The sequence below is a fragment of the Macrobrachium nipponense genome, chromosome 15, assembly GCF_015104395.2.
Source record: "Macrobrachium nipponense isolate FS-2020 chromosome 15, ASM1510439v2, whole genome shotgun sequence".
In the NCBI taxonomy this organism is placed as follows: domain Eukaryota; kingdom Metazoa; phylum Arthropoda; class Malacostraca; order Decapoda; family Palaemonidae; genus Macrobrachium; species Macrobrachium nipponense.
In genome coordinates, this window is record NC_087208.1 from 2,404,934 (window position 1) to 2,431,312 (window position 26,379).

A 26,379-nucleotide genomic window follows, 5' to 3' on the forward strand; every position below is an offset into this window, starting at 1 on the left:
GCTAAGCGAAGGCGGCTGACAGGAGAAGAGCGCCTGTCTACCAAAGGGCGTCTGGTCACAGGAGAGCGGAAGCCTGAAGGAGAGCGGCTACCATGAGAAAAAACGCCTACCAGGCTCCTGGCGTCTGCCAGCGGGAGAGATCCTGTCTCGAGACGAGCGCCTGTCAGGAGAGGCTCGTCTACGGGAAGCATGCCCCTTGTCCGACGGAGAAACGATGTCGCAGGAGAGCGCCTGTCCGTTGAAGAGCGCCTCGTACTACGATCCACTCCTGGAGAGAGGCGGTTACTGACGAATAGCGTAAACCTGGAGAAGAGCGCCTGGACTTCTTTACCGGGAGCGAGACGTCCTTCCTACGACAAGAAGTCACAATCAAAGAGTCAGCCAGAGCCGTAATCTGCGCCTGCAGACTAGCCAAAAACACGTGTAGGAGACTTAACAAAGTCCTTCACGGGAGACGCAGCTCGATCCTTACTAGGAGAGCGACTCCAAAGAAATCCTCGGTTTCTTCACATCCAATCCAGGATCTTCCGAAAAACTTCAGGGCTGGAGGGGAGAGCGGAAGAAGCCTGCCAGGCTCTCTTCGACGGCCGAGAAGCTTCCGAGGAGCTCCAACCACGCTTGGGCGAGGAAGGCGAAGACGAGAAGCATTGCCGTAAGACTTCTCTCTTGGCGCGATCCAAGGTAGCCTGGGAGCGAACATCAGGCGCTACCGAGGGGACGCCTGACCGGTGGGGGTTCTCCCTAACCTTCCTGGCGCTTTCGACTTTCCTCCTCCACTGGGTCTGGGAGTCTGGAAGAGGTCTAGGCCTAGAAAGCATTAGGGAGACCGATCAGACGCACCCTCCACTGCACTGGGATCACTGCACAAATTGCTATCACTCTTACCTTCTAGCACTTTAATTTTCAGCTCCATGCTGCGAATAGTGGCTCTCATAGTGTCCACCTCCGAAGGCGCATCTTCGGGTTCGATGCAGGAAGCAGGGGCTGAAACTGGTAAAGGCGCTACGTCTACAAACAGGGTTATCAACTTCAAACTCGCTAGCGCGAGACCTACTAGAACTCCTAGATGAAGCTTTCCTAACCTTGTCCTTCTCAAGCTTTCTTACATAAGAAGAAAGCGCCTTCCATTCTTCTTCATTCAAATTACCACATTTATTACAAGGGTTTTTTTTCTTTGGGTAATAATGGGCAGTCATCCCCCCTACACCTCATGCATACTGTGTGAGGGTCTACCGCAGCTTCGGTAGCCTCACCTTACAATCGCTAACAGAACAAACTCTGACATAGTTTGATTTCTTAATTTCTAAATCAGACATAATGAAATTCCAAGAATAATCAAAAGAATAATAAAAAACCGGTCCACAAATCGCAAATGCCAAGCCAAGGAGCAGGTACTTCACCAAAAGTCCGATGAAACAATCCAGGGCGAAAACGAGTAATAATCCAAAATCGAGAGGTATCGACAACAGATGTACTCAACACCAGCGACAGAAAAATTATGACTGGAAAGGGGGATTGGTTCATACACCTGCCACCCAGCGGCGGGTGGGGTAGATCACCTGACCTACCTGTCGCATTTGCCGCGAGTTTTGAATTCTGTCGTGACGTCAGAGACGTAAGCTAAGTATATATCTGGCAGGAAAGCTCATGTACAAAAAGTGGTTTGTATTTCCACAAAAATAAAATTAAATAACTAAGGAATGTTTCAAACTTCCAAGTGCAGTAGCTTCACACTTATAAGTGCCCGTCCCTCCAAAATTAATAATAATCTGACCATTTGTGTTTTAATTTTCCTGTTAAACTTGTACATACGTATACAGCATTCATTATAAACGCATGCATATATTACACATACAGTATATGAATATCTTATTTGATGAGTTACTTGATGATGAATAATGTATGTAGTTTGGCTTGGGTAATAAAACACTTACTACTTCAAAAAGGCGACATTCATCATTCATATTTCTTTGCACTGCTACATAATTTTTTAAAGTCGTAGTATATTTTCATAGGCCTGCCACGTTTACAGAATGATTTTGGGATAACCTAGAGGTAGCACAGCCAAGGCTAACCCAGTCACTAATCCTAAGTCTGCACTTCTGAAGTATTAACACCCCTTTTAGACTTATATTGTGTATAATCACAGGATAAGTGTATGAACTAAGTTTCCAGTACCTTTCCAATATAGTAAAAGTTGAAGCAGCAGGACAAAGGTTGGAACAATTGGAATGATCAACTCTCCTTAGAACAGTGAGAACCAATGAATAATTTCAAGAGGATGAGTGGATACAGTAACTGAAAATTGGGGTTAAAAAAGACAAAAAAAACTATATTTCAAGACCAAACAATACCTATATGTATTCAAATGTTTTACACTAAAATTGAACATACTTCTCTATACAAAATGGTATCAGTGTCCATGTAATCCAGCATCTTGCTGACAACATCCCACTTTGTTGAATGAAGAGGGTTGTCAGCAACAGTGAAACTCAGGCCAGTCTGTTGAACATAACCACAAATAAAAAAAATTGGTGCTATCATCACATGAGCAGTCATCATACTACACGATTTTTAGCATAAATGAATGTAAGTTCAAATTTTATATTTTATGTAAATCATTCAGATCTAATCAAAATTAACTGTCACCTGACTTACCAAATGCATAAAGCTTGGCTGAATTTTTTCATTAACTGCATTCCATTCATGAGCTACTGCTAGAGCTAGACCATAGTGAGGTACCTGAAAGTAAACAGGAGACTGAATAGTATATATATATGTGTGTGTATATATATATATATATATATATATATATATATATATATATATATATATATATATATATATATATATATATATATACACACACACACACACACCACACACATATATATATATATATATATATATATATATATATATATATATATATATATTATTATATATATATATATATATATATTATATATATATATATACAGGCGGTCCCGGGCGGTTACGACGGTTCCGGCTTACGACGTTCCGAGGTTACGACGCTTTTTCTTAAATATTCAATGGAAAAATCCGTCCTGGATTACGACGCTTGTTCCGAGGTTACAACGCTGACGCTTCCGACGCTCCGAGTTAACGACGCTTTTAAAAAAAAACTCATACTATGATAAAAATCCTTTATAGTTTAGCACAGTATATTAATAAAATAAGTTTTCTGGTTAGATTACAACAAAAATTTTGAGTTATGATGATTTTCGACACTTATTATGTCGTATTTTTCTATGTTTTTTAGTGACGCCTCATATCGGAACTAGTTTCCGAGCGAATGAATACATACTAGCTTGCGGTGCGCAAAGATATATTGTAATGATACAATTAAGTTTGTTCATACTTACCTGGCAGATATATATAGCTGATATTTCCGACGACCGACAGAATTTAAAAACAATTACGACACACGCAGTCGTGGGAGTCAGGTGGTTAGTACCCATTCCCGCCGCTGGGAGGCGGGTTATCAGGAACCATTCCCATTTTCTATTCATAATTTTTATTTCCACTGTCTCCTGAGGGGAGGTGGTCGGGTAATTAATTATATATATCTGCCAGGTAAGTATGAACAAACTTAATTGTATCATTACAATATATTTTGTTCATGCAACTTACCTGTCAGATATATATATAGCTGAATCCCACCTTTGGTGGTGGGAGAGACAGAATAGAGGATTTAGGAAACACATATATGCAGATATTTGATATCTTGGTTCCTTACCCTGTTAGCATAGCTGGCCTCGTGATTACTGCCACGTAAGTGGCTTGTGCTACTAGAGTTGCCAGCAAGGTAGAGACCTATGAAGCTGGTGCACTCCAGATGATCTGTCAACAGGGCGAGACCACGACGTGACTAGACCATGGACCATACTAATGAGGGCAACGAGGCAAAAATACCACCACCTGGCTTAGTTTACCAAAGGTATCCCACTTAACTAAGCTAATGGAAGGGAGACCCGCCCCAGGCGGTCACCCCACAACCATAAAAACACAAGTTAAAAACCCCCCAATAATCCCTAAAGGATAGGATGAGTGTTACCTCCTGCCCCCAAAACAGTGTCTGCAGCAATGTATGGTCCGAGGGAGAAGCAATTTTCGTATGTCACTTTCACCTCCCGCAGGTAGTGTGAAGCGAACACCGAATTGCTTCTCCAAAATGTGGCATTCAAAATATCTTTGAGCGCCATATTTTTGTGAAAAGCTACCGAAGTAGCAATAGCTCTCACCTCGTGAGCTTCACTTTCAGAAGCTTCAATCACTATCACTGCACTTATCATGAGCTTCTTTAATCGTATTTCTGATGAAGAACGCCAGTGCGTTTTTCGACATAGGAAGATCAGGCTTCCTCCTGAACACCACAAATTGTCAGATGAACCTCTGCAAGCTTTAGTTCTCTGCAGATAGAAACTTTAGAGCCCTGACAGGACACAGGAATCTCTCACGTTTCATTTCCCACTATATCTGACAACCCTTTGATTTCAAAGGTCCTCGGCCACGGGTTGGAAGGATTCTCGTTCTTTGCAAGACGTGGGACTTAAAGAACAAAAACCGCATCTACTGTCTGAAAACCCAATCTGCTTTGCTAATGGCTCTGGATTTCGCTAACCCTCTTCGCCGTCGCCAGAGCGGTTTGGTTAGGAAGATTGTTTTCTTCGTCAGATTCCTGATAGAAACTGAATGCAGCGGTTCGAAGTGACTCGACATCAAATATTTGAGCACCACATCCAAGTTCCACGAGGGTACTTTAGGCTGGATGACCTTCTTAGTCTCGAACGATCTAATGAGATCATGAATGTCTTTATTATTAGTCAAATCGAGTCCTCTGTGCCTGAAGACTACAGAAAGCACGCTCCTGTAGCTTTAATAGTTGGAACAGCCAACTTCACTTCCTCTCTCCAGATATAAAGAAGGAAGTCAGCTATCTGGCTCACAGAGGTTGTGGTGGAGGAAATGCCCTTCTTCCTGCCCACCAGGATCTGAAGACAGCCCACTTCGATTGGTACGAGCGATTGAGGAGGGCCTCCTTGCGGTGGCAATCGCCTTCGCCACAGGTCTTGAAAAAACCCCCACCCCCCCCCCCCTCGCTCTGGCCAACTTCTTGATAGTCTGAACGCAGTCAGACTCAGAGCGGGGTGGTGTTAGTGGTACCTCTCGAAGTGGGGCTGTCTGAGTAGATCTTTCCTTAAGGGCAGAGTCCTCGGAAAGTCTACCAGGAAGGACATCACCTCTGTGAACCAGTCGGCTGCCGGCCAGAAGGGGGCGATGATGGTCATCCTCGCTCCTTCCGATGCCGCGAACTTCCTCATCACTTCCCCGAGGATCTTGAGCGGGGGAAAAGCGTATATGTCTAGACCCGACCAACTCCAAAGTAGGGCGTCTACTGCGACTGCTCCCGGGTCCAGAACTGGGGAGCAATAGAGCTGAAGTCTTTTCGTCCTGGAAGTTGCGAAGACATCCACCTGCGGACAGCCCCACAGGTCCCACAGCGACTGGCAAACCTCTTGGTGAAGGGTCCACTCTGTCGGCAAAAGCTGTCCTCGTCGACTGAGAAGGTCTGCTCGAACATTCTGTACTCCTGACACGACCTTGTCAGGATAGTGACTTCTTGCGCTTTCGTCGGTATAAAAGGAGTTCCTTTGCGATGGCAAACAGAGAAGCGAGTGAGTTCCCCCTTGATTTCTTAGGTATGCCAGTGCTGTGGTGTTGTCCGAGTTGATCTGAATGACTTTGCCGGATACTTCTTCCTGGAAGAACCTGAGAGCCAGGTAAATTGCTGACAGCTCTTTCAGATTGATGTGCCAGGGCACCTGTTCCCCTCTCCAGGTGCCCGACACTTCTTTCCCTCCTAGTGTTGCTCCCCAACCCGTGGACGACGCGTCGGAAAACAACACTAGGTCGGGTTCCGCAAGTTTGAGGGAGAGCCCTTCTGCGAGCTTCCGTGGATCTGACACCAACTTAGGTGATCCTTCACCTCTCTCGTTAAACACAAGACGCCTCCCAGATCTTGTTTGTTCTTCCAACTGTTGGCTAGGAAGAATTGAAGAGGTCTGAGGTGCAGCCTTCCCAGAGAAACAAACTTCTCCAGTGAGGAAATGGTCCCACAGCAAACTCATCCATTCCCTCACCGAGCATGTTTCCTTCCCCAGAAAGGTCGCCACTTTTTCCAAGCATTGAAGTTGTCTCCCCTGGGACGGAAAAGCCCGAAAAGCCCACTGAGTCCATCTGAATCCCAGATAGACTAAACAGATTGAGAAGGAGTCAAATGCGACTTTTCGAGGTTTTACCAGAAGCCCCAGGGACTTCGCTAACGACATGGTCTTGTGCAGGTCCTCCAGACACCGGTCTCGCGATGAAGCTCGAATAAGCCAGTCGTCTAGGTAGAGAGAGATCCTTATATTCTCCAGATGAAGCAGCCTTGCCACGTTTTTCATCAGAATGGTGAAAACCATCGGCGCTGTGGTCAGACCGAAGCAAAGTGCCCTGAATTGGAATACCTTCCCCTTCAGGACAAATCGCAGGTATTTCCTTGATTGGGGATGGATGGGGACGTGAAATACGCGTCTTGGAGGTCTAGTGAGGACCATCCAATCCCCGGTCTCAAAGCTGACAGCACAGATTGAGGCGTCTCCATCTTGAATTTCTTCTTATAGACGAAGAGGTTTAGGCTGCTGACATCGAGGACGGGTCGCCACCCCCCCCGAATGTTTCGGCACCAGGAACAGACGGTTGTAAAATCCTGGAGATTCCAGGTCGAAGACCTGTTCCACCGCTTGCTTCTCGATCATTTGTTCAGCAGATCGAAAAGCACTTTCTGTTTCTCTCCTCGATAAGAGGGAGACAAATCCTTTGGTGTTGAGGATAGCGGGGGTGACTTCAAGAACGGGATCCTGTAAACCTTTCCTCACAACATCTAGCGACCAAGGGTCGGCCTCTCTCTCTTCCCAGGCTTTTGCGAACAGAAGAAGCCTGCTCCTACCGGCGTCTGAAGGACTTCCAAATCACTTCCTACTCTTTGACGGAGCAGGGGTTTTTCCTCTGGAAGATCCTCTTCCTCGGGAGGCTGTTTTCGAGAAGATCCAGCACGAAAGGGCTTCGGTTTCTTGCTAAACGAAACTCCAGAAGATGAAGCAGCTGCTGGTCTTCTAGAAGACTGAGCCAGAAGATCTTGCGTTGCCTTCTCCTGAAGGCTTGATGCTATGTCCTTAACCATAGTCTGGGGGAAGAGATGGTCTGAAAACGGAGCGAAAGCAAGTCCGCCTTTTGCGCTGGAGAGACGGATTTGGCTGTGAAGTTACAGAAGAGTGCTCTTTCTTCTTGAGAATCCCCGAGCTAAAGTGAGTAGCCAACTCCTCAGAACCATCCCTGACGGCCTTGTCCATACAAGAAAGTACACTGGACAGCTCCCCAGACTAATAGTATCAGAACTCCTTGACCTGGCATCTAAAACTCCCAGACACCAGTCGAGAAAGTTGAAGACCTCTAGAGTCCTGAAGAGGCCTTTTAGATGGAAGTCGAACTCGTTATGGGTCCAAGTGACTTTTGATGAAGACAGAAGGGTCTCTGGAGGCGTCCACGATGCTCCCGAAATCACCTTGAGCAGAGGCTGGTAGTTTAACACCTACGTCCTCTCCCGTCTATACACATGCCTCCTTTACCGCAGAGTCTTGATGGCGGTAAAGCCAAAGAGGACTTTCCTGACGCTTTCCTCTTCTCCATCCACTCATGGACTTTCCGGAACGCTTGCTTCGTGGAAAGCAACTTCTTCATTTTAACGAACCCCGATGCCTTCGATGCTTTAAAAGAAGAAAATTGAGAAGGAGAGGGGGAGTACGAGGGCTTCCGGTTGAAAAGTTTCTTCTCCAAAACTCCGACTGTAGAAGACGCATCAAAACTTTATAGTCCGATGAGACAGGAGCTGGTTGCTGCTCTTCCTCTGCTTCGACTAAATTATCGCTAACTCCTTCCTCAGAAACTGGAGAAGTAGGAGGAAACTCTGAAGAAAATTGACGAAACAAGAGGGTTCCTTCATCCACCTGAACTGCGGTTGGTGAGGAACTGGCGTCCACCAGAGCGCGCTTGGCGTCCCGAATCCACACGTTTGGCGCCGACAGGTGCGCGCTCGACATCTACTAAAACACGCCTGGCGTCCACTGGCGCACACCGAGCGTCACTAGTGCACGCTTGGCTTCCACTGGCGCGCGACCGAGCGCAGCCAGAGCGCGGCTGCTGTCCACTGGTGCACGTTTATCAACAACAGGTGCGTTTGGCGTTTGGCGGCAACGGAAGCGCGCTCCACTTGCACAGAAGCGCGCTCAGCGTCCACCACTCGCTTGCGAACATTCGAAGACTTGCGAGCGGGAGATATCTCATCCTGAGAGCGAGAAACGAAACTTCTCACTTCCTCTAGAGAGCTGCTGGGGAGCAGAACGAACTCTAGAGGGAGACTCGAACGAAGAGAGAGGCGCAGCGAGGAGAAAGAGCAGGTCTTGACTTCTTAACAGGAAGCTTCTCATCCTTTCTACGACGCGGAAGAGACTCTCTAGAAGCAAGAGCGTCCTGAAGTTGCTGCTGCAGTGACTGAAGCATCCTCTTGGTTGGCGAATCTTCCTGCTCCGGGGAGGGACTGATCCTGTGAGCAGGAGAGCGGCGAGGGGACACCTCCCTCCTCCTCCAGGTACGGCCTCTCCTCCCGAGCTCTAGAGCGACTGTATCGCTCGCACGAACTACCCGAATCCAAGTCCGAAGACTCTCTACGCCTTTTCTGCGGCGGAAAAGCAGCGAACGCACTGTCAGGAGAGATCGCAAATTCGGAGAACTAGGACGTGAAGCGTCAATAACACGCGCCGTCCTTTTCAGCGGACGGGAAGCACCGTGAGAACTCCACCCTTTACGTGTGGGGGATGAAGCCTCCGATGACGAAAAACACTCCTTGAGGAGACGTGCCCGTGCACGCTCCCTGGCAGTCTGGGGATTTTCATCAGTAACTGCCGAAGGCACGCCAGATCGGTGGGGTTCCTTGTAACCCTCCTTCGGCTTTCGACATGCTCCCTCCCCAGTCCTGGGAGTCAAGCAGAGGTCCAGGCCTAGAGGCGAAACGAGGCCGATCTGACGCACCCTCCACTACACAAGGTATCACTGCACTTTTGCACATCACTTTTGCTCTCAAGAGCCAACACTTTCGATTCTAAAATTACGAATCGACTCCAAATTAAGGACAAAGTATTACTCTCTACTGACACTGTTTCAGGCCCGGGAGGCAACACTACAGGGTTAGGAGCATTAACAGAAGGAGGGTTAACAGGAGAAACATTAATTTCTTGCACACCTGAAACACTCCTGGAGGAAGACCTCCTTAACCTATCCTTTTCAAGTTTCCTAAGATAGGTATCATACGCCTTCCCACTCAGAATCTGTTAATCTTTCGCACTCCTTGCAACGGCTTCATACACACATTCATGCTCCCTGCAACTCTTACATACCGTATGTGGGTCTACTGAAGCTTTCAGTAGCTACCTCTACAATCAGTCCTAGAGCAAAATCTAGCGCTAGCTGTACTAGACCCTGACATATTATCCAAGAGAAGTCCAAACCAAAATCAAATCAATCCACTAATAACGTGTGCCTAGCCACCGATCCAAGTCAATTAATCCAAAAAAGAACCAAAAGGGATACTCAAGTAGCAAAAGTTTCCAAATCCAGACGGAGGTGCTGTAAACAGATGTTCACAACACCGGCGACAGAAAAATTATGAATAGAAAATGGGAATGGTTCCTGATACCCGCCTCCCAGCGGCGGGAATGGGTACTAACCACCTGACTCCCACTGCGTGTGTCGTAAGTTTTAAATTCTGTCGGTCGTCGGAAATTATCAGCTATATATATATCTGACAGGTAAGTTGCATGAACAAATTTACATATAACAGTCCAAAAGCACAAATAATGAAAAAAATCATTGCTTGTTTCCAGTAATAATAACAAAACGAAGTTTCTGGTTAGATTACTATGAGAGAGAGAGAGAGACCTTACCTTACAGACCTTACATCTTGTTCGGGTTGCCCCAGGTCCCTCAGTGTGAGGCACCTCTAATGTCTACCAGAGAGTTGCTAGTACATCTTCCAGTATATTTTGCATCTTCCAATCTTGGATGGTTCTGGGATGCAGTTTAGATATTTGTCGAGCTTATTCTTAAACACATCTACGCTCACTCCTGATATATTCCTCAGATGAGCTGGCAACGCATTGAATAGACGCTGCATTATCGATGCTGGTGCGTAGTGGATTAATGTCCTGTGTGCTTTCTTATTTTTCCTGGTATAGTTTTGGGCACTATTAATCTACCTCTGCTTGCTCTTTCTGATATTTTTAGTACCATGATATTTTCTGCTATTCCTTCTATCTGTTTCCATGCCTGAATTATCATGTAGCGTTCTCTTCTCCTTTCTAGACTATATAATTTTAAGAATTGTAGCCTTTCCCAGTAGTCTAGGTCCTTAACTTCTTCTATTCTAGCTGTAAAGGACCTTTGTACACTCTCTATTTGTGCAATATCCTTTTGATAGTGTGGGTACCAAATCATATTGCAATATTCAAGTGGTACTACGAACATATGTTTTTTATAAAGCATAATCATGTGTTCAGCTTTTCTTGTTTTGAAGTGCCGTAACAACATTCCCATTTTTTGCTTTACATTTTGCCAACAGAGTTGCTATTTGATCATTGCATAACATGTTCCTATTCATCATCACACCAAGGTCTTTAACTGCTTCCTTATTTGTGATGGTCTCATTATTAGGTCCCTTATATGCATATAGCTTTCTTTCTCTGTCTCCATAATTTATTGATTCAAATTTATCAGAGTTAAATACCATCCTATTTACCTCTGCCCAATCATATACTTTTTGTTAAGGTCTCTTTGTAGAGCGTTCCTATCTTCATCACAAGTAATTTCTCTACTTATTCTTGTGTCATCTGCGAAACTACTCACTACCGAATCCTTCACATTATTGTCTATGTCTTCAATCATAATAACAAACAGTATTGCAGCTAACACCGTACCTTGCGGCACACCGGATATTACCTTGACTTCATCCGATTTCTCGTCGTTTGCAATAACTATCTGTTTTCTGTTGTGTAAAATTCTTTTAAACCATCTTCCTACTTTATCCACGATATTGTGTTTTCTAATTTTCTTCTTCGCTAATATATTATGGTCTACTTTATCAAAAGCTTTTGCAAAGTCTAAATAAAACCACATCTGTTTCATTTCCGCTTTTCATATTTTTTGAATATGTTCTCACGGTGGACTAACAGTTGGGTTTGTGTACTTTTTCCGGTACGAAACCATGTTGTCCTTTATTAAACAATTATTTTTTATTAAATAAAGTTTCATAATATTTTTCTTCATTACCCTTTCATACACTTTCTAATATGTGATGTTAGACTCACAGGCCTATAATTACTTGCCTCTAGTCTTGATCCACTTTTTTGAAAGTAGGGGTAATATATGCTAATTGTGCTCATCATAAATCTTGCCTGTATCTACACTTTGTCTTAATAATATTGCAAGTGCTTTGCGATAGAATGAACTACTTTCTTTAACAAAATAGCAGGAATTCCATCAGGCCCCTGCAGCAGCTCCATTTTAATTTCATTAATAGCCTGCACAATATCAGCTTCATTAATATCTATGTCAGCTAAATATTCACTATTTTCATCCCTTACTTCTATATCATTATCTTCATTATCTATTCTAGGGGTGAATTCTCTCTATATCGTTCTGCCAGTATGTTGCAAATTTCCTTTTTTTTCATTCGTTTAATCTCCCTTCAATTCTCAGAGGGCCTATTTCTATTCTTCTTTTATTCATCTTCTTCGCATATGAGTATAATAGCTTGGGGTTTTGCTTGATATTTAATAGGGTTTTTTCTTCCAAGTCCCGTTTTTCTTTTATTTTCTTTTGATTGTATAATCTTTTGTTCTGCATTTTCTATCTTACTTTTTAGTTCTATAACTTTCCATGCATTTTTTTCTTTTGCAAGACCTTTTTTCCACTTTCTGATTTTCTGGAACAAGATCCTTCTGTCTCTTGGTATGCATGAATGATGTTTACTTTTCTTCTTCGGTATATATTTTTCCACTATTTTCTCCAATATTTTATATATATCTCCGTATTTACCCTTATGTCATCACTTACGAAAATGTTATCCCAATCTTTGTTTAATTCTTCATTAATTTCTGACCATTTTATATTTTTACTGTAGAAGCTTTGGAATGAACTGTTAATTCTATGACATTATGGTCTGAAATATTCGCATTATAAACTATTATTTCTTTAACATAATTCATCTCGTTCACAAATACTAGGTCTAAAGTATTTTCCTTTCTTGTTGGCAGGTGATTTATTTGTTGAATGTTGTATTCTAGTAGCATATCTAATAGCTTTTCAAATTGCCTCTTATCTTCTGCACTACTATTACTCTCTTTTTTATATGTATAAGTACAACCACAATCTCCTATTCGTTCTTTCCATTCTACGAAAGGAAAGTTGAAGTCACCAGATAGGAGAATAGTCCAGTCCTTGTGATTTCTACATATATCATCCAATTTTTCAATTATTAAGTCAAACTCTTTAGTATTAGGAGGTCTATATATTACTATGTTCATCAATTTTTCAGAGAGAGAGAGAGAGAGAGAGAGAGAGAGAGAGAGAGAGAGAGAGAGAGAGAGAGAGAGAGAGAGGAGAGAGCGAGAAGAGGTGTCTTCCGACGCTCCGAGTTAGGACAGAAGTGTTCGTTTCGTAAACGGCCTCTGACTCATGCCAGTAAATGTTTTGTTGATACTAATAATATAAGCCTATTTAAAGATACGTTTACTTTAATTAGTCTTATATGATACGTAAATAGTAATCAACTGTTCTTGTAGCCCTCAAGATTTGGCAAAATCGAAGTATCCAAAGAGAGACATTATCCAGTACACTGGAACCTTGACATACGAATTTAATTTGTTCCGTTACCATCGTCGTATATCAAAACAGTTGTATCTCAAAGCATTTTTTCCCATTTAAAATAATGTAATATGTATTAATCCGTTCTAGCGGTATGAAACCACACCTAAACACAGCTAAATTACATATAATATACACAATTTATACACCAAATAAACGAGTAATAACACACATAATGATAAAATAACATAGCAATGTGATAAATGATAATAAATGTTAATAAAATCAATTAAAAAAAGAAAGGAATTTTACTTACCAAACAACGAAAGATGACGTGAGGCCAGCAGGGGGAGGAGGTAGGGAAGGGTGGCAGGGAACGATTTGTTCTCTTTTTATTTACGTATGTACACTAATAACTACGTAATAAACACAAATGAAATAACATTGCTAAACTAATTTTTATTTTTTTATTTTAATCAGTTTGTAGTTTAGAAATAATGGTGATGCCTTTGGAAGGTTTTATGCTTTGCTATAATTCATGTTTTGCTTCCATCGAAATCATTTTCTTGGGTTTTTTTCTATCACCTGCTTTGTCTTTAGCTTTGAGACCCATGGTTAATAATAAAATAGACAAAATAACACGAAAAATAGGCGCATATACAACGAACTAACAACGACGTGTTAACATGCAGCACCACAAACAACAGACTGAACGCCATTTATCGGTCGCCTATACAACTATCACATCGTAAAATCGTATCTCAAATATTTCGTTGTATATCAAAGCTTATATTTTCGCAAATTTTCTGTTGTATCTCAAAACATTCGTATATTAGGGCAATCGTATGTCAAAGTTCCAGTGTAATTTTGATCAGAGAGAGAGAGAGAGAGAGAGAGAGAGAGAGAGAGAGAGAGAGCGAGAGAGAGAGAGAGAGACGCCTTGGCAACAATGGTCATCGTCTCGGGGATTGATGTAACATTTATTTTCTGAACAGATAGGCCAGAGAAGTGTTCGTTTCATTAAACGGCCTCTGACTCATAGCAGGAAATGTTTTGTTGATACTAATATAATAAAGCCTATTTAAAAGATACGTTTTACTTTAATTAGTCTATATGATATGTAAATAGTAATCAGCTGTTCTTGTAGCCCTCAAGATTTGGCAAAATCACTCAGGTTGTACATAAAACGTCAAGAATGTAGTGTTCCACACTCGCCCCTACCTTTCATACCGACACTTCTTTTTAAGAGTGAGCGAGTCAGTCTTACTGACTTTTTTTCTTAATTTTGGTTTTTTCTCTGGTAATTTTAGGATATTTTACCTAGAAAGATGATATAAGGATTACTTTTCATAGGCCGACACGAGCTGAGCCCAGAAATAGTATATATATATATTATATATATATATATATATATATATATATATATATATATATATATATATATATATATATATATATATATATATATATATATATATATATATATATATATATTATATATATATATATATATATATATATATATATATAATATACAGTGGTACCTTGAGATAACGAAAGGCTCAACTTACAAAAAACTCGAGATACAAAAAGCTGACACGAAAAATTTGTACTGCTCTACATACGAAAAGTTTTCAAGATACGAAAGGTTTCTGAAAGTCCGAGATTCGCCCGATAACCATTTTGAAACTCGCGCCGCGCGCCGCCATCTTAGTTCTAGTAGACTCGCCACCATCCTCCTACTCTCCCATTGGTTCCTGATGCTAGCCAAGCCATGAGATCCTCCTCTCCTATTGGACACCATCCCTCCCATCATGCATCTTCTACGTACGTACATGGGCGTCCCTACCCTGGCTACCTCGTACCAGAATCTTTATCGTACGCATGCGGCATTCGTTCGGTCCAACGATTTTGTTTAGTATCGTAAATTCGTTAGTGATTTCGTTGTGCTACTTTATCGTGTTGTGAGAACCTAATTAGTATACGTACTACATACATAACTTAATTACGTACAGTACATATAGTCATGGGTCCCAAGAAAGTTGCTGAAGTTCACAGAAAGAAGAGAATGCTTTCTATGGAGACAAAGATGGAGATAATAATAAAGTATGAAGCTGGCTTGCGGTTGAGTGTGATCGCTAAGGAATACGGCCGAAATCCATTGACGATAGGCACCATCCTTAAGCAGAAGGAAGCCATCAAAGCAGCTACACCTTCCAAGGGCGTGACTATTTTGTCCAACAAGAGGAGCCATGTGCATCATGAAAATGGAAAGGCTGCTTCTTGTATGGATCTAAGGACGAAAGCAAACATCGATGGCGATACGAAATAACCGAGATGGCAATCTGCCAGAAAGGCCCAGCGGCTATTTGTTTCGGCGATTTTGTGATTGCCCAAGCCGAAGACGACGGCGGAGAGAGAACATCAACGGCAACCCCAGAGTTCAAGGCTTCTCATGGGTGGTTCGAATAATTCCGTAAACGGACTGGCATCCATTCGGTGGTGAAGAAATTGAAATTACGTAAAGTATAAAAAAGTAAAAAGAAATGTGAAAATCAAAAAAAGACAAAATAAATTTCATTTTAAGTTTTTTGTAAAGTTAAGTATTACAGTTTTGTTAATGTGTTTTGTAAAGTTTAGTTTGTTTTTCTGACATTTTTTAATGTTTCGTAAAGTTAAGTGTATGTATCTGCCGTTTGTCCTCCTCCTCCTCTGCCGCCACTTTCAGAGATAGCCTTACTCGAAAGGTAAGCTTCCACATTTTACGTTACAGTAATAATATTTCTTGTACACTAATATACAGTTTATTTACAGGTTTTGCATTTTTATTATTAAGTTACGTATTTGAATGGTCCAAATTGTTGTAGTATCATGTTTATAGGTCAATTTACCTTTATTATGAAATTTTACTGGGGTGTTTTTGGAGGGCTTGGAACAGATTAGACATTTTAGATGTAAAATGTGGTCCAAGATACGAAAACCTCATGATACGAAAGGCGCCTCGGAACGGATTAATTTCATATCTCGAGGATATCTATATATATATATATATATATATATATATATATATATATATATATATATATATATATACTATATAAATATAAATATATATATATATATATATATATAATATATATATATATATATATATATATATATATATATATATATGTGTGTGTGTATGTATAACCTAATCACAAAAATTTGGAATGTGATGAATGCATAAATAAAGGTATAAGCCACAAAGGAAGTGAAACACTGGAGTAGCTACAAGATCTTTTGACTCACATCCTTTACTTAGTAAAGCAGACCGACTGACATACATGAGAAACTGAGATGACAAGGAAAGGTCGCATAAGTGACAGATAGGGATTATAAGGAGATTAGTACCTAGAATCCAACACACCTAGAGAATTACGAAGTAACCTTCCCAAAAAAGCATAAACATGGGTACAATTTAAGAGGTTTACAAAAAGATTTAAGTCCAACAGCTCAGACCTCGGGACAAGACAATTAAAGGATAATACAGGGCGGCAACTGACCACATTCAAACCTTTGGTAAACAAAAACTTATTCACAAAACATATCAAACATACATATACAAAGAAAATATCTATGAGGCAACTAATTTGTATTTAAATCTGTGATTTGAGGTCATTCTTAAGCATGTTACAAATACAGGCCACGACTAATATTAAATTTACAATGGGAAGTAAGTTGTATAATGGCAGATTCTAAAAGATTTTGTGATAAGACATCTTTTGATCTTGCAATTACTGAACTAATAATCCAATTTATCCGGATGTTGTTTTCACTTGAATGAATATTGCATTAGATGTTTGCCCAGTTTTGACAGAATATTTATGCTGTTTGATTCTTACTTCTAAGCCCTTGCTCGATTGCCCGAGATAAAAGGAGGGGCAGTCCATACATGGAATTTTATATATTATGTTGTTGCTTTCCCTGGGGACATTTTTTATTAACATTCTTTTTAGTGTTATTATAAGAAAAAACGAGGCTGACCTTAAAGAATTTTAACAATGATTTAATGGTTTCAAAACTGTTGAAATAAGGCAAACTAAGAATGTTCTTAGAAGTTTCTTTCTCTGTGTTACTTACACTATAAAACTTTTTGTGGGCTTTATTACAGCAAAAATCTAATATATGTGAAGGATAACATAAATCTTTCCCCTATTTTTCTTTTGTATTTCATTTCTTGATCCAAATATTGGGGACTGACAACGCGCAATGCTCGTATAAGTTGTTGGTTGGTTTCCTATAAATACTGAATTTACATTGAAATGGTTCTCTATGTATCAAAACATCTAAGAAAGGGAGGCAATTGTCTTTTTCCAATTCTAGAGTAAACTTAATCGATGATACCTGTTTATTTAATTTAGTGTAAATCATTTACATCAATACCAGCAGGCAAAACAGCTAAAATATCATCAACATATCTATACCACTTTAAAGGAATATAAATGATATTAGGTAGATAGCATTTTTCAAAGAATTCCATGTACAAGTTTGAGAAGAGTGGTGATAAAGGGTTGCCCATTGCCATGCCAAATATTTGTTAATAAAATTTACCATTAAATATAAACTTACAATCACAAATGCAAAACCTAGTGAGTGAAATAATATGACTTACAGGTAGAGGTAATTCATGCCGAGTTAGTTCATTACTAAGATACTATTCTAAAATAGAGTCTATAGGGACTTCAGTAAAAAGAGAACATACATCAAAACTAACGAATCTATCAATGGGGTAAAGAGTAAGTTTGTTTAATTTATCAACTAAATCTAGTAGTTTTCATAGCTAACAAACCTTCAGTCTTAACAACAGGGTAATCTCCAAGCGCCAGCTGGTAACCAGTTAAAAACAAAGATTGTAAAGCAAGGAATCTGTGAGATCTGGCAACTCCTGCATGTACAAGGTGATAGTACAAAATATGCATAGTGAGGATACTGCAGGTGTTCACGTCTCACTCAGATAACCTAATACTTGACAAAGCAGAAAGGAAATACATACATAATCTATACAAAATATCAGTAAAATAATAACTTATTATGAAAAATGTAAGGCCTCCTAATAATTACTCAAGAATATTTCACTGATTAGGAAAAGAAGACAACGCACATGTTCTCAGTAGGTATACTCAACACACTGACCTGAAGATTTGAATTTCGATAAAATGTACTAGTTTTTTTTAGGTGCACTGACATAAGTACCACAATCAGAAGGTAAACTGGTGGAAGGAAACATAAATGGCTTCATGGGAAGTGACAGAATTAGTATTTGGGAAAAAGTAACCAAGAGGGAGAAACAAAGCTGGAAATTAAAGATGCTAAGTACAGTATTTCAAAGGATTACGTATAAGTTGAAAATATAAGGGAACAGATAAGCTAAAACAAATTTATTTAGAGATGGCTACACCCTTGCTCAAAAATGGTTACAAACCTTTCAAAACATAAGAAAAAACACAGAGACAGAGAGAACAAAGAGATTACAAAAATTTTTTTAAAGTGGACATCAAATAGAAGCACATACAAAGAAAAAGAAAACAGCATAAAAATGCATTTGGTATGCACCACTGAAATAAGGCACACAAAAGTCAGTGTGTGCAGTAGTGTGCATTATGACATCAGAAAGGATAGAGTTGAAGAGAGGCATGGTGGTTGAATCAAGATTTACAAATGACAAAAGAAGAAAAATGCACCTTCAACCTCTTATTCAAGCATTAATTGTCTTAATTTTCTACTGACTTTCCATTTTTTATGGGATTCTTCAAACCACCCTCCCTACTTGAAGAATGATGAGTACTGGGGGCCACTTCACAAGAAAACTCACTTATTATTGAACCTGTCATCTTGTTTATAAATTTCAAATGTCCTTACTACTGACAAACTTAACCCAATCAATTTGACCAAGCTTTGGACTGGATGTAGCAAGGTCATTAACTCATTTGTGAATTTTATAATTTGCAAAAATGAAGTTTTTATGTTAAAACAAAGTTTAATGTATACTTACCTGGCAGGTATATATATAGCTATATTCTCTGTTCCACCTGGCAGAAATTTTCAAATCTCGCAGCAAACGCTAGTAACTTATTAGTAGTTCAGGATACCACCACCCCGTTACCGTGGCGCTAGCGCCAGGAACCGTTCCCACTTGGGCCAGATTTTCTCTGAACCCTGTCTCCTGAGGGGAGGAGGGTGGGCATTAAATTATATATACCTGCCAGGTAAGTATACATTAAACTTTGTTTTAACATAAAAACTTCATTTTAATGTATGACACTTACCTGGCAGGTATATATATAGCTGATTGACACATTTGGAGGTGGGTCAAAGACAGCAACATTATTAGAGTATAAATAATTAAAATTATCAATTTACTCTAGATTCCTTACCTGCTAAGGTAGCTGACTTCATAGGTCCTGCCTCTAAGCCTGCTTAAACCTTAGGAGCTCTCAACAAGGAAGTGTCCTGTATGTTGAAGAAGCTAAGACTGGAACTGACAACTGGGCGTGACCAATGTGTTGACAGAACCCTACAGCCCTCTTATGCCACGGCATTCAAGCTTAGTAATAGATCAATACCTGAACTACACACACACACCACACCAATATAATACAAACCAGACTGATAAAAGTAAACACACTTTTCTCAGACGACCAACAAACAAACACCATCACCTGATAAAATACTAGCTTAAAAGAAGGTTATGGGGTGGTAACTCCTTTGCCCAATACTGTACCCGAGGACATGTATGGACCTAGCGTCTGACAATTATCAAAGGTTGTCTGAATATCCCTAAGATAATGAGACGCAAATATTGAATTAGTTCTCCAAAAGGTAGATTCAATAATTTCTTTGAGGGCTAAATTCTTTTTAAACGCCAATGAAGTCGCAACTGCCCTGACTTCATGAGCCTTCACTTTCAAGATACCGAAGCTCTGTTCTTGACACAACATGTGAGCTTCTCTAATTAATTCTCTCATAAAGAAGGCTAGAGCGTTCTTTGTCATGGATCTACTGGGGTCTTTGACTGAACACCAAAGAGCATCAGAATTCCCTCTGATCTCTCTTGTTTTTTCAATGTAAAAACGTAATGCTCTCACTGGGCAGAGAACTCTTTCTTGCTCATGTCCCACTAACTCAGATAGACCCAAGACATCAAAGGATCTTGGCCAAGGATTCGCAGGGTTCTCATTTTTGGCCAAAAAACCTTCCTGGAATGAACACACTGCATTACCATGTCTCCATCCCACTTTCTTTGAAATGGCCTGAAGCTCACTAGCTCTTTTAGCCGTTGCCAAAGCGACTAAAAAGATAGTCTTCTTAGACACATCTCTCAGAGAGGCTTTCTCTAAAGGCTCGAATTTACTAGAGGTTAGATGCCTCAAGACAACATCGAGGTTCCAAGCAGGTGGCCTGCATTGGGGCTGTTTCTTAGTACCAAATGACCTAATCAGATCTCTAAGGTCATTATTAGAGATATCTAATCTCTGTGTCTAACCACTGAGGTCAACATACTTTTATAGCCTTTGATTGTAGACACTGACAATCCTAAATCCTTCTTAAGTATAGGAGGAAGTCTGCGATTTGGGTCAGAGGAGGTACTGGATGAGGGACACTTTCCTCTTCCTACACCACTACGGAAAATTTTCCCACTTCGACTGATATACTGCGATTGTGGAGGTTTCTTCTGGCTCTAGCCACTGCACTGGCCACCTCTCTAGAATATCCCCTCGCTCTGACAAGACTTTCGATAGTCTGAACGCAGTCAGACCCAGAGCGAGGGTATTCTTGTGATATCTGTCGAAGTGGGGTTGTCTGAGTAAATCTACTCTTAGAGGAAGAGTTCTTGGTTTGTCTTAGTTGTCCATTTCCAGTACCTCCTGTGAACCAACTTTGGGTGGCCGGTCCAAAATGGAGCTATTAAAGTCACCTCGTTCCTTGGCTCTCCCTGAATTTCTTCATAACTTTCCCCAGTACTTTGAATGGAGGAAAAGCGTAAATGTCTAGGTTTGTCCAATCCATCAGGAAGGCGTCGACCGCCACTGCTTCCTGATCTGGAATCGGAGAGCAATAGGTTGGTAATCTTTTTGTTCTGGCTGTCGCAAAAAGATCTACTACCGGACGGCCCCACAACTTCCACAGGCTCTGACATACCTCCAGGTGCAACGTCCACTCTGTCGGAAGAAGTTGTCCTCTTCTGCTCAACAGGTCCGCTCTCACATTCTTCTCTCCCTGGATGAACCTGGTGAGCAGAACGACGTTTTCCTCTTCCGCCCAAAGTAGGACTTCCTTTGCCAGCATGTTAGAGGGGAAAAGAATGAGTCCCTCCTTGGTTTGTTTGCGGATGTTATGCCAGAGCCGTGGTGTTGTCCGAGTTGATCTGCACTGTCTTGTCTCGCATCAACTCTCTGAAGTGCTTCAAGGCCAAGAAAATCGCCATCAGTTCCTTCCTGTTTATGTGCCAACTTGTTTCTTCCTCGTTCCAAAGACCCGACACCTCCTGAGGGCCTAATGTCGCTCCCCAACCTGCGTCCGACGCGTCGGAATACAAGATGAGGTCTGGGCTCTTCTGTTGAAGCGACATCCCTTCTGCTAACCTGCCTGGGGTTAGCCACCAACTTAATTCCTCCTTCACTTTGGCAGGAATTAGAAACTGGAAGGAATCCGGTTGCGATTTTCTTGGCCATGAATCTTTCAGGAAAAACTGTAGAGGTCTCATGTGCAGTCTTCCCAGAGAGATGAACCTCTCTAGCGAAGAGAGTGTGCCCAGTAGTCTCATCCACTCTCTTGCTGAGCATCGGTTTTTCTCTAGGAAGTCCTGCACCTTCCGGATGCATAGGGCTTGCCTTTCGGGGGATGGAAAAACCCGAAAAGTCGCTGACAATATCTGAATCCCCAAATAAACTATCTGTTGCTTGGGATTCAACTGAGACTTTCCCAGGTTTACCACAAGACCTAGGTCTTTTGCTAAGTCCAACGTTTGTTTCAGGTCCTCCAGACATTGACTTCTTGATTGGGATCTTATCAACCAGTCGTCCAAGTAAAATGACACTCTGACCCCTCTTAAGTGCAACCATCTTGCTACATTGGACATCATCCTCGTGAACACTTGGGGGGCTGTGCAAAGGCCGAAGCACAGGGCCTTGAATTGAAAAACCGTGTTCTGAATCACGAACCTTAGATACTTCCTGCTTCCTGGATGAATCGGAATATGAAAGTATGCGTCTTGTAAGTCCAGGGTAACCATCCAGTCCCCTTTTGGACGGTACCGCTGCCAGTACTGAATCGTTCGTCTCCATAGTGAATTTGGTCTTTTCCACGAAAACATTCAGTTGACTTACGTCCAGCACTGGTCTCCAACCTCCCGAGGACTTTGCAACCAGGAACAACCGGTTGTAAAATCCCGGAGATTCGTGATCCAGAACAGGTTCTATGGCTCCTTTCTCTAGCATGGAAGAGACTTGCTCCCACAGAGCCGTTTTCTTCACTAAATCGTTGTAATTTGCCCCCAGGGCTCTCGGAAATGTTGCGAGAGGAGGTCTCTTTAAGAAAGGAATCTTGTAGCCTTCCCGAGCTACGTTGACGGCCCAGGGATCTGCCTTCATGTTCTGCCAAACTTCCCAAAATCCTTGAAGTCTGGCTCCTACTGCTGTCTGGAGGACTGAGTTCTCATTGTTTAGAGGTGGTCTTGGCTCCTCTTTTCGCGGGTACTCTCTTGCCTCTAAAGAAGGGTCGAGCGAAAGTTCTGCCTCGAAAGGGCTGTTGAGAAGGCCTTGATTCTTTTGGAGTTTTCTTCACCAACTTGGATGGTAAAAACTTCCTTACCGACGAAAGAGAGCAGATCTTGAGTGGCCTTCTGAGAAAGCGCCAGCGCTATATCCTTAATAACCTCTGAAGGAAACAGTTGGTTTGAAAGGGGAGAGAACATCAACTCTGATTTCTGAGTTGGAAACACCTTTAGAAGCAAATGAGCACAAAAGCGACCTCTTCTTCAAAACTCCTGCTGCGAACAATGAAGCCAGTTCATTTGCTCTATCTCTCAGAGCCTTGTCCATGCAGGACATAATGCTCTTAGCCACTTCCGAATCCTGGGCATTCTCGTCTTCTAAGGAATTCGCCAAAGCTCCCAATGACCAATCTAGAAAATTGAAGACTTCGAAAGTCCTAAAAATCCCTTTAAAAAGATGGTCAAACTCGGACGAAGTCCACCAGACCTTGGCAGACTGCAACGCCTGTCTGCGCGAGCTGTCCACTATACTGGAGAAGTCCCCCTGGGAGGAGGCAGGTACTCCCATGCCAAGACTTTCTCCAGTAGCGTACCATACTCCAGTCTTCGACGCTAACTTGGCTGGGGGAAAAGCGAAAGAGGATTTCCCTGCTTCTTTCTTGTCCTTCAGCCAGTTATTCACTCGTTGAAGAGCCTTCTTGGCCGAAATCGACAGAGTCATCTTGAGAAAAGAGGACTTCTTTGGAGTCTTAGTCTTGGAAAACTGAGACAGGGGAGATAAAGGCGCCGTAGGTTGAAATTCCCCTTCGAAAATAGAAAGAAGACGTGAAGTAAGGATCTTGTAATCCGAAGACGGTTCCACATTCTTCTCCTCAACAAAGTCCAATTCTTCTTCTGCTGAAGAAATGTCTTGCAGATCACTATCGTTGTGACGTTTTGCTGCTGGATTAACGTCCTGCCGCCTGCGTCCTGCGACCAAAAGTCTCTGCGTCCTGCCGTCTGCGTTCTACAACCACAGAAGTATCGATGTGCTGCCGTTTGCGTCCTGCGTCCATCGTAGACTCATCTGCTTCCTGTCGCCTGCGTCCCATGAATTAACGAGAACTGCAAAATTAGACTGCATTTCCCTTAAGAAATCCTGACGAACAGCCGTAGGAGGAGGAGGAAGACGAGAAGGACTAGGACGCAAAGGAGAGCGATCTTGGACTCTACCCGAAGGAGAGAGAAGAGGAGAGGACAAGCAAGAGGACTGGGGGGAGTCTCTTGACAAAATCCAGGAACGTACGGGCCATACCGAGTCTCCTTTCGATCAAACAATCTTCTTCCTCTTGATCGGAACCATGTCCTCGTCGTCTGAGGAGGACAAAACCTCCGGGCTGCTCCAAGCCTCACGATCTTGAGCACGTCTATCCTGAGTAGTCGATGTCCTTAATGTCCTCTTGAGGGGGCAAGACACTACCGAGTACCGATGTTCCCGCTCTGATGTCGAACCATCAGAGGACGCACACTTCCCAGTGACACGCCTTTTCTGCGGCGAACTGCAACAGCCTGGGATCTTACAACAGGACTGTCCAAAGGACGCGAACCTTGGGTAAAAACTTCTCTCGCCCCCTCCCTTGGACTGTTGACATGCCTTCTCCCTTGGGTCTGGAGCTTGACAGAGGTCTAGGTCTAGGAGCACGAGAGAGACGATCAGACGCCCCCTCCACTACACTTTCACTGACATCAAAAGCACTGACTTTATCCGTAAGGCGCTGTATTTGGTCACCCATGGACGCAAGGGCAGCGAACACCTTAACAATCTGTGTATCGTTCGCCCCCTCCGATACAGCAGCGGGCGCAGGAGATACCTGGGGAGAAGGAACTACCAACTCTACGTTAGAAGGAGCTGGAGAGGAAACACATTCACTCCTTTTACTAGAAGTATTTGACCTCTCACTACGAGAAACAGATCTCCTTACATGATCTTTCTCAAGCCTTTCAACATATTTCATAAATATCTTCCACTCCTTCTCTGACAAATTCTCACACTCAACACACCTACTCTCCCAAGTACACACATTCTCTCTACACTTCTTGCAAATGGTATGAGGGTCGACCGAAGCCTTCGGTAACCTTACCTTACACCCCTCTTTCACACAAACTCTAAACATACTACCAGTGTCAGACATTTTCCAAGAACAATCCAAAGCGAATGCCAAGCTAACGTTTCCAAGTACGATACCAATAATTCCATGAAAAGTCAGCAACAAGAAGAAAATCCTAGCAGGGAACCACCAACAATGTTGCCGGTTCGGCTGGCAGAGAAAATCTGGCCCAAGTGGGAACGGTTCCTGGCGCTAGCGCCACGGTAACGGGGTGGTGGTATCCTGAACTACTAATATGTTACTAGCGCTTGCCACGAGATTTGAAAATTTCTGCCAGGTGGAACAGAGAATATAGCTATATATATACTTGCCAGGTAAGTGTCATACATTAAATGGAAATTTTGATCGTTAGGTACTCTAAAGGGCCATATTTTTTCTAGGTGTATTATCTCAACAGATGGTGACACCTTGGCCAACTTACTACCTAAGCTGAAATACAATAGAAATAGCATAAAATTTACATTCCTCACCTGTAAGACTTTTCCAAGCGGGGTTTTTAATTTTCTATGATCAAGGTTTATCTCGTACATATCACCTGTCCCAGCAATGCCTACATTTCTGTAAAACCTTTTTCTAGCTGTAAAATAAAATATGATATTGTTATAATACAATAAAGTTTCATACATACTTACCTGGCAGATATATACATAGCTAAGACTCCGTCGTACCCCGACAGAAATTCAAATTTCGCGGCCACTCGCCATACCGGTAGGTCAGGTGATCTACCTGCCTGCCCTGGGCGGCAGGACTAGGAACCATCCCCGTTTTCTATCATATTTTCTCTCTTCCACCTGTCTCCTGCGGGGAGGCTGGGTGGGCCATTAATCGTATATATCTGCCAGGTAAGTATGTATGAAACTTTATTGTATTATAACAATATCATTTTCATACAATGAACTTACCTGTCAGATATATACATAGCTGATTGGCACCCTTTGGTGGAGGGTCAGAGACAGCTATTATAGACAGGTAAACAACATATGTTGTAGGTATAAAAGAAAAAACCTTGGTTCCTACCTGATAGGTGGTAGACTTCGTGGCTGTAGCCCGGTAGTCTGCATCACCTCAAGACTTTAGCGAGATATTAGATCTATGGCTAGAGTTCTTGTGGGTCTGTCGATGGGTATAAGAACCGCTTACTCGGCAGAGCCTAAAAGGACTTTGTCAATGGGTACTGGACCACTTCTATGACAACCACACCTTGTGAATGGAGGATAACCAATCCCGACCACCTGATCCTAACCACCATGTTAGTATATAGAATTGTTCTGAGTTATCCCCGAACTCATAACAAAACAACCCATAACTCGAAACGAAAAACTCATTTATACAAAATTCTCAAAAAAAATTAAATACTCCCCTAAAAGATATCACAAGAGTTCCTTACTGAACAACAGTGACTGGCCGCCAGTGCAGCACCAAGCCCTCTTTGTCAGCAGGAATCTAGAACATATCTAGTAGAAGGTATGTACAAATTTAGGATTGGTGTTTGGCTCC

At 42.0% G+C, this 26,379-nt stretch overlaps 1 protein-coding gene across 1 annotated transcript in view; it reads right to left on the minus strand.

Annotated features, from left to right (window-relative positions):
- Positions 1-26,379, minus strand: part of LOC135226968 (ATP synthase mitochondrial F1 complex assembly factor 2-like) — a 76,963-nt gene that overhangs the window by 22,058 nt on the left and 28,526 nt on the right. The window contains exons 3-5 of the mRNA XM_064266672.1: positions 25,353-25,459; positions 2,659-2,742; positions 2,395-2,502 (exon numbers count right to left, since the gene is read on the minus strand). Coding sequence (XP_064122742.1) covers positions 2,395-2,502; positions 2,659-2,742; positions 25,353-25,459 — 299 coding nt within the window. The remainder of the gene's footprint in view (positions 1-2,394; positions 2,503-2,658; positions 2,743-25,352; positions 25,460-26,379) is intronic.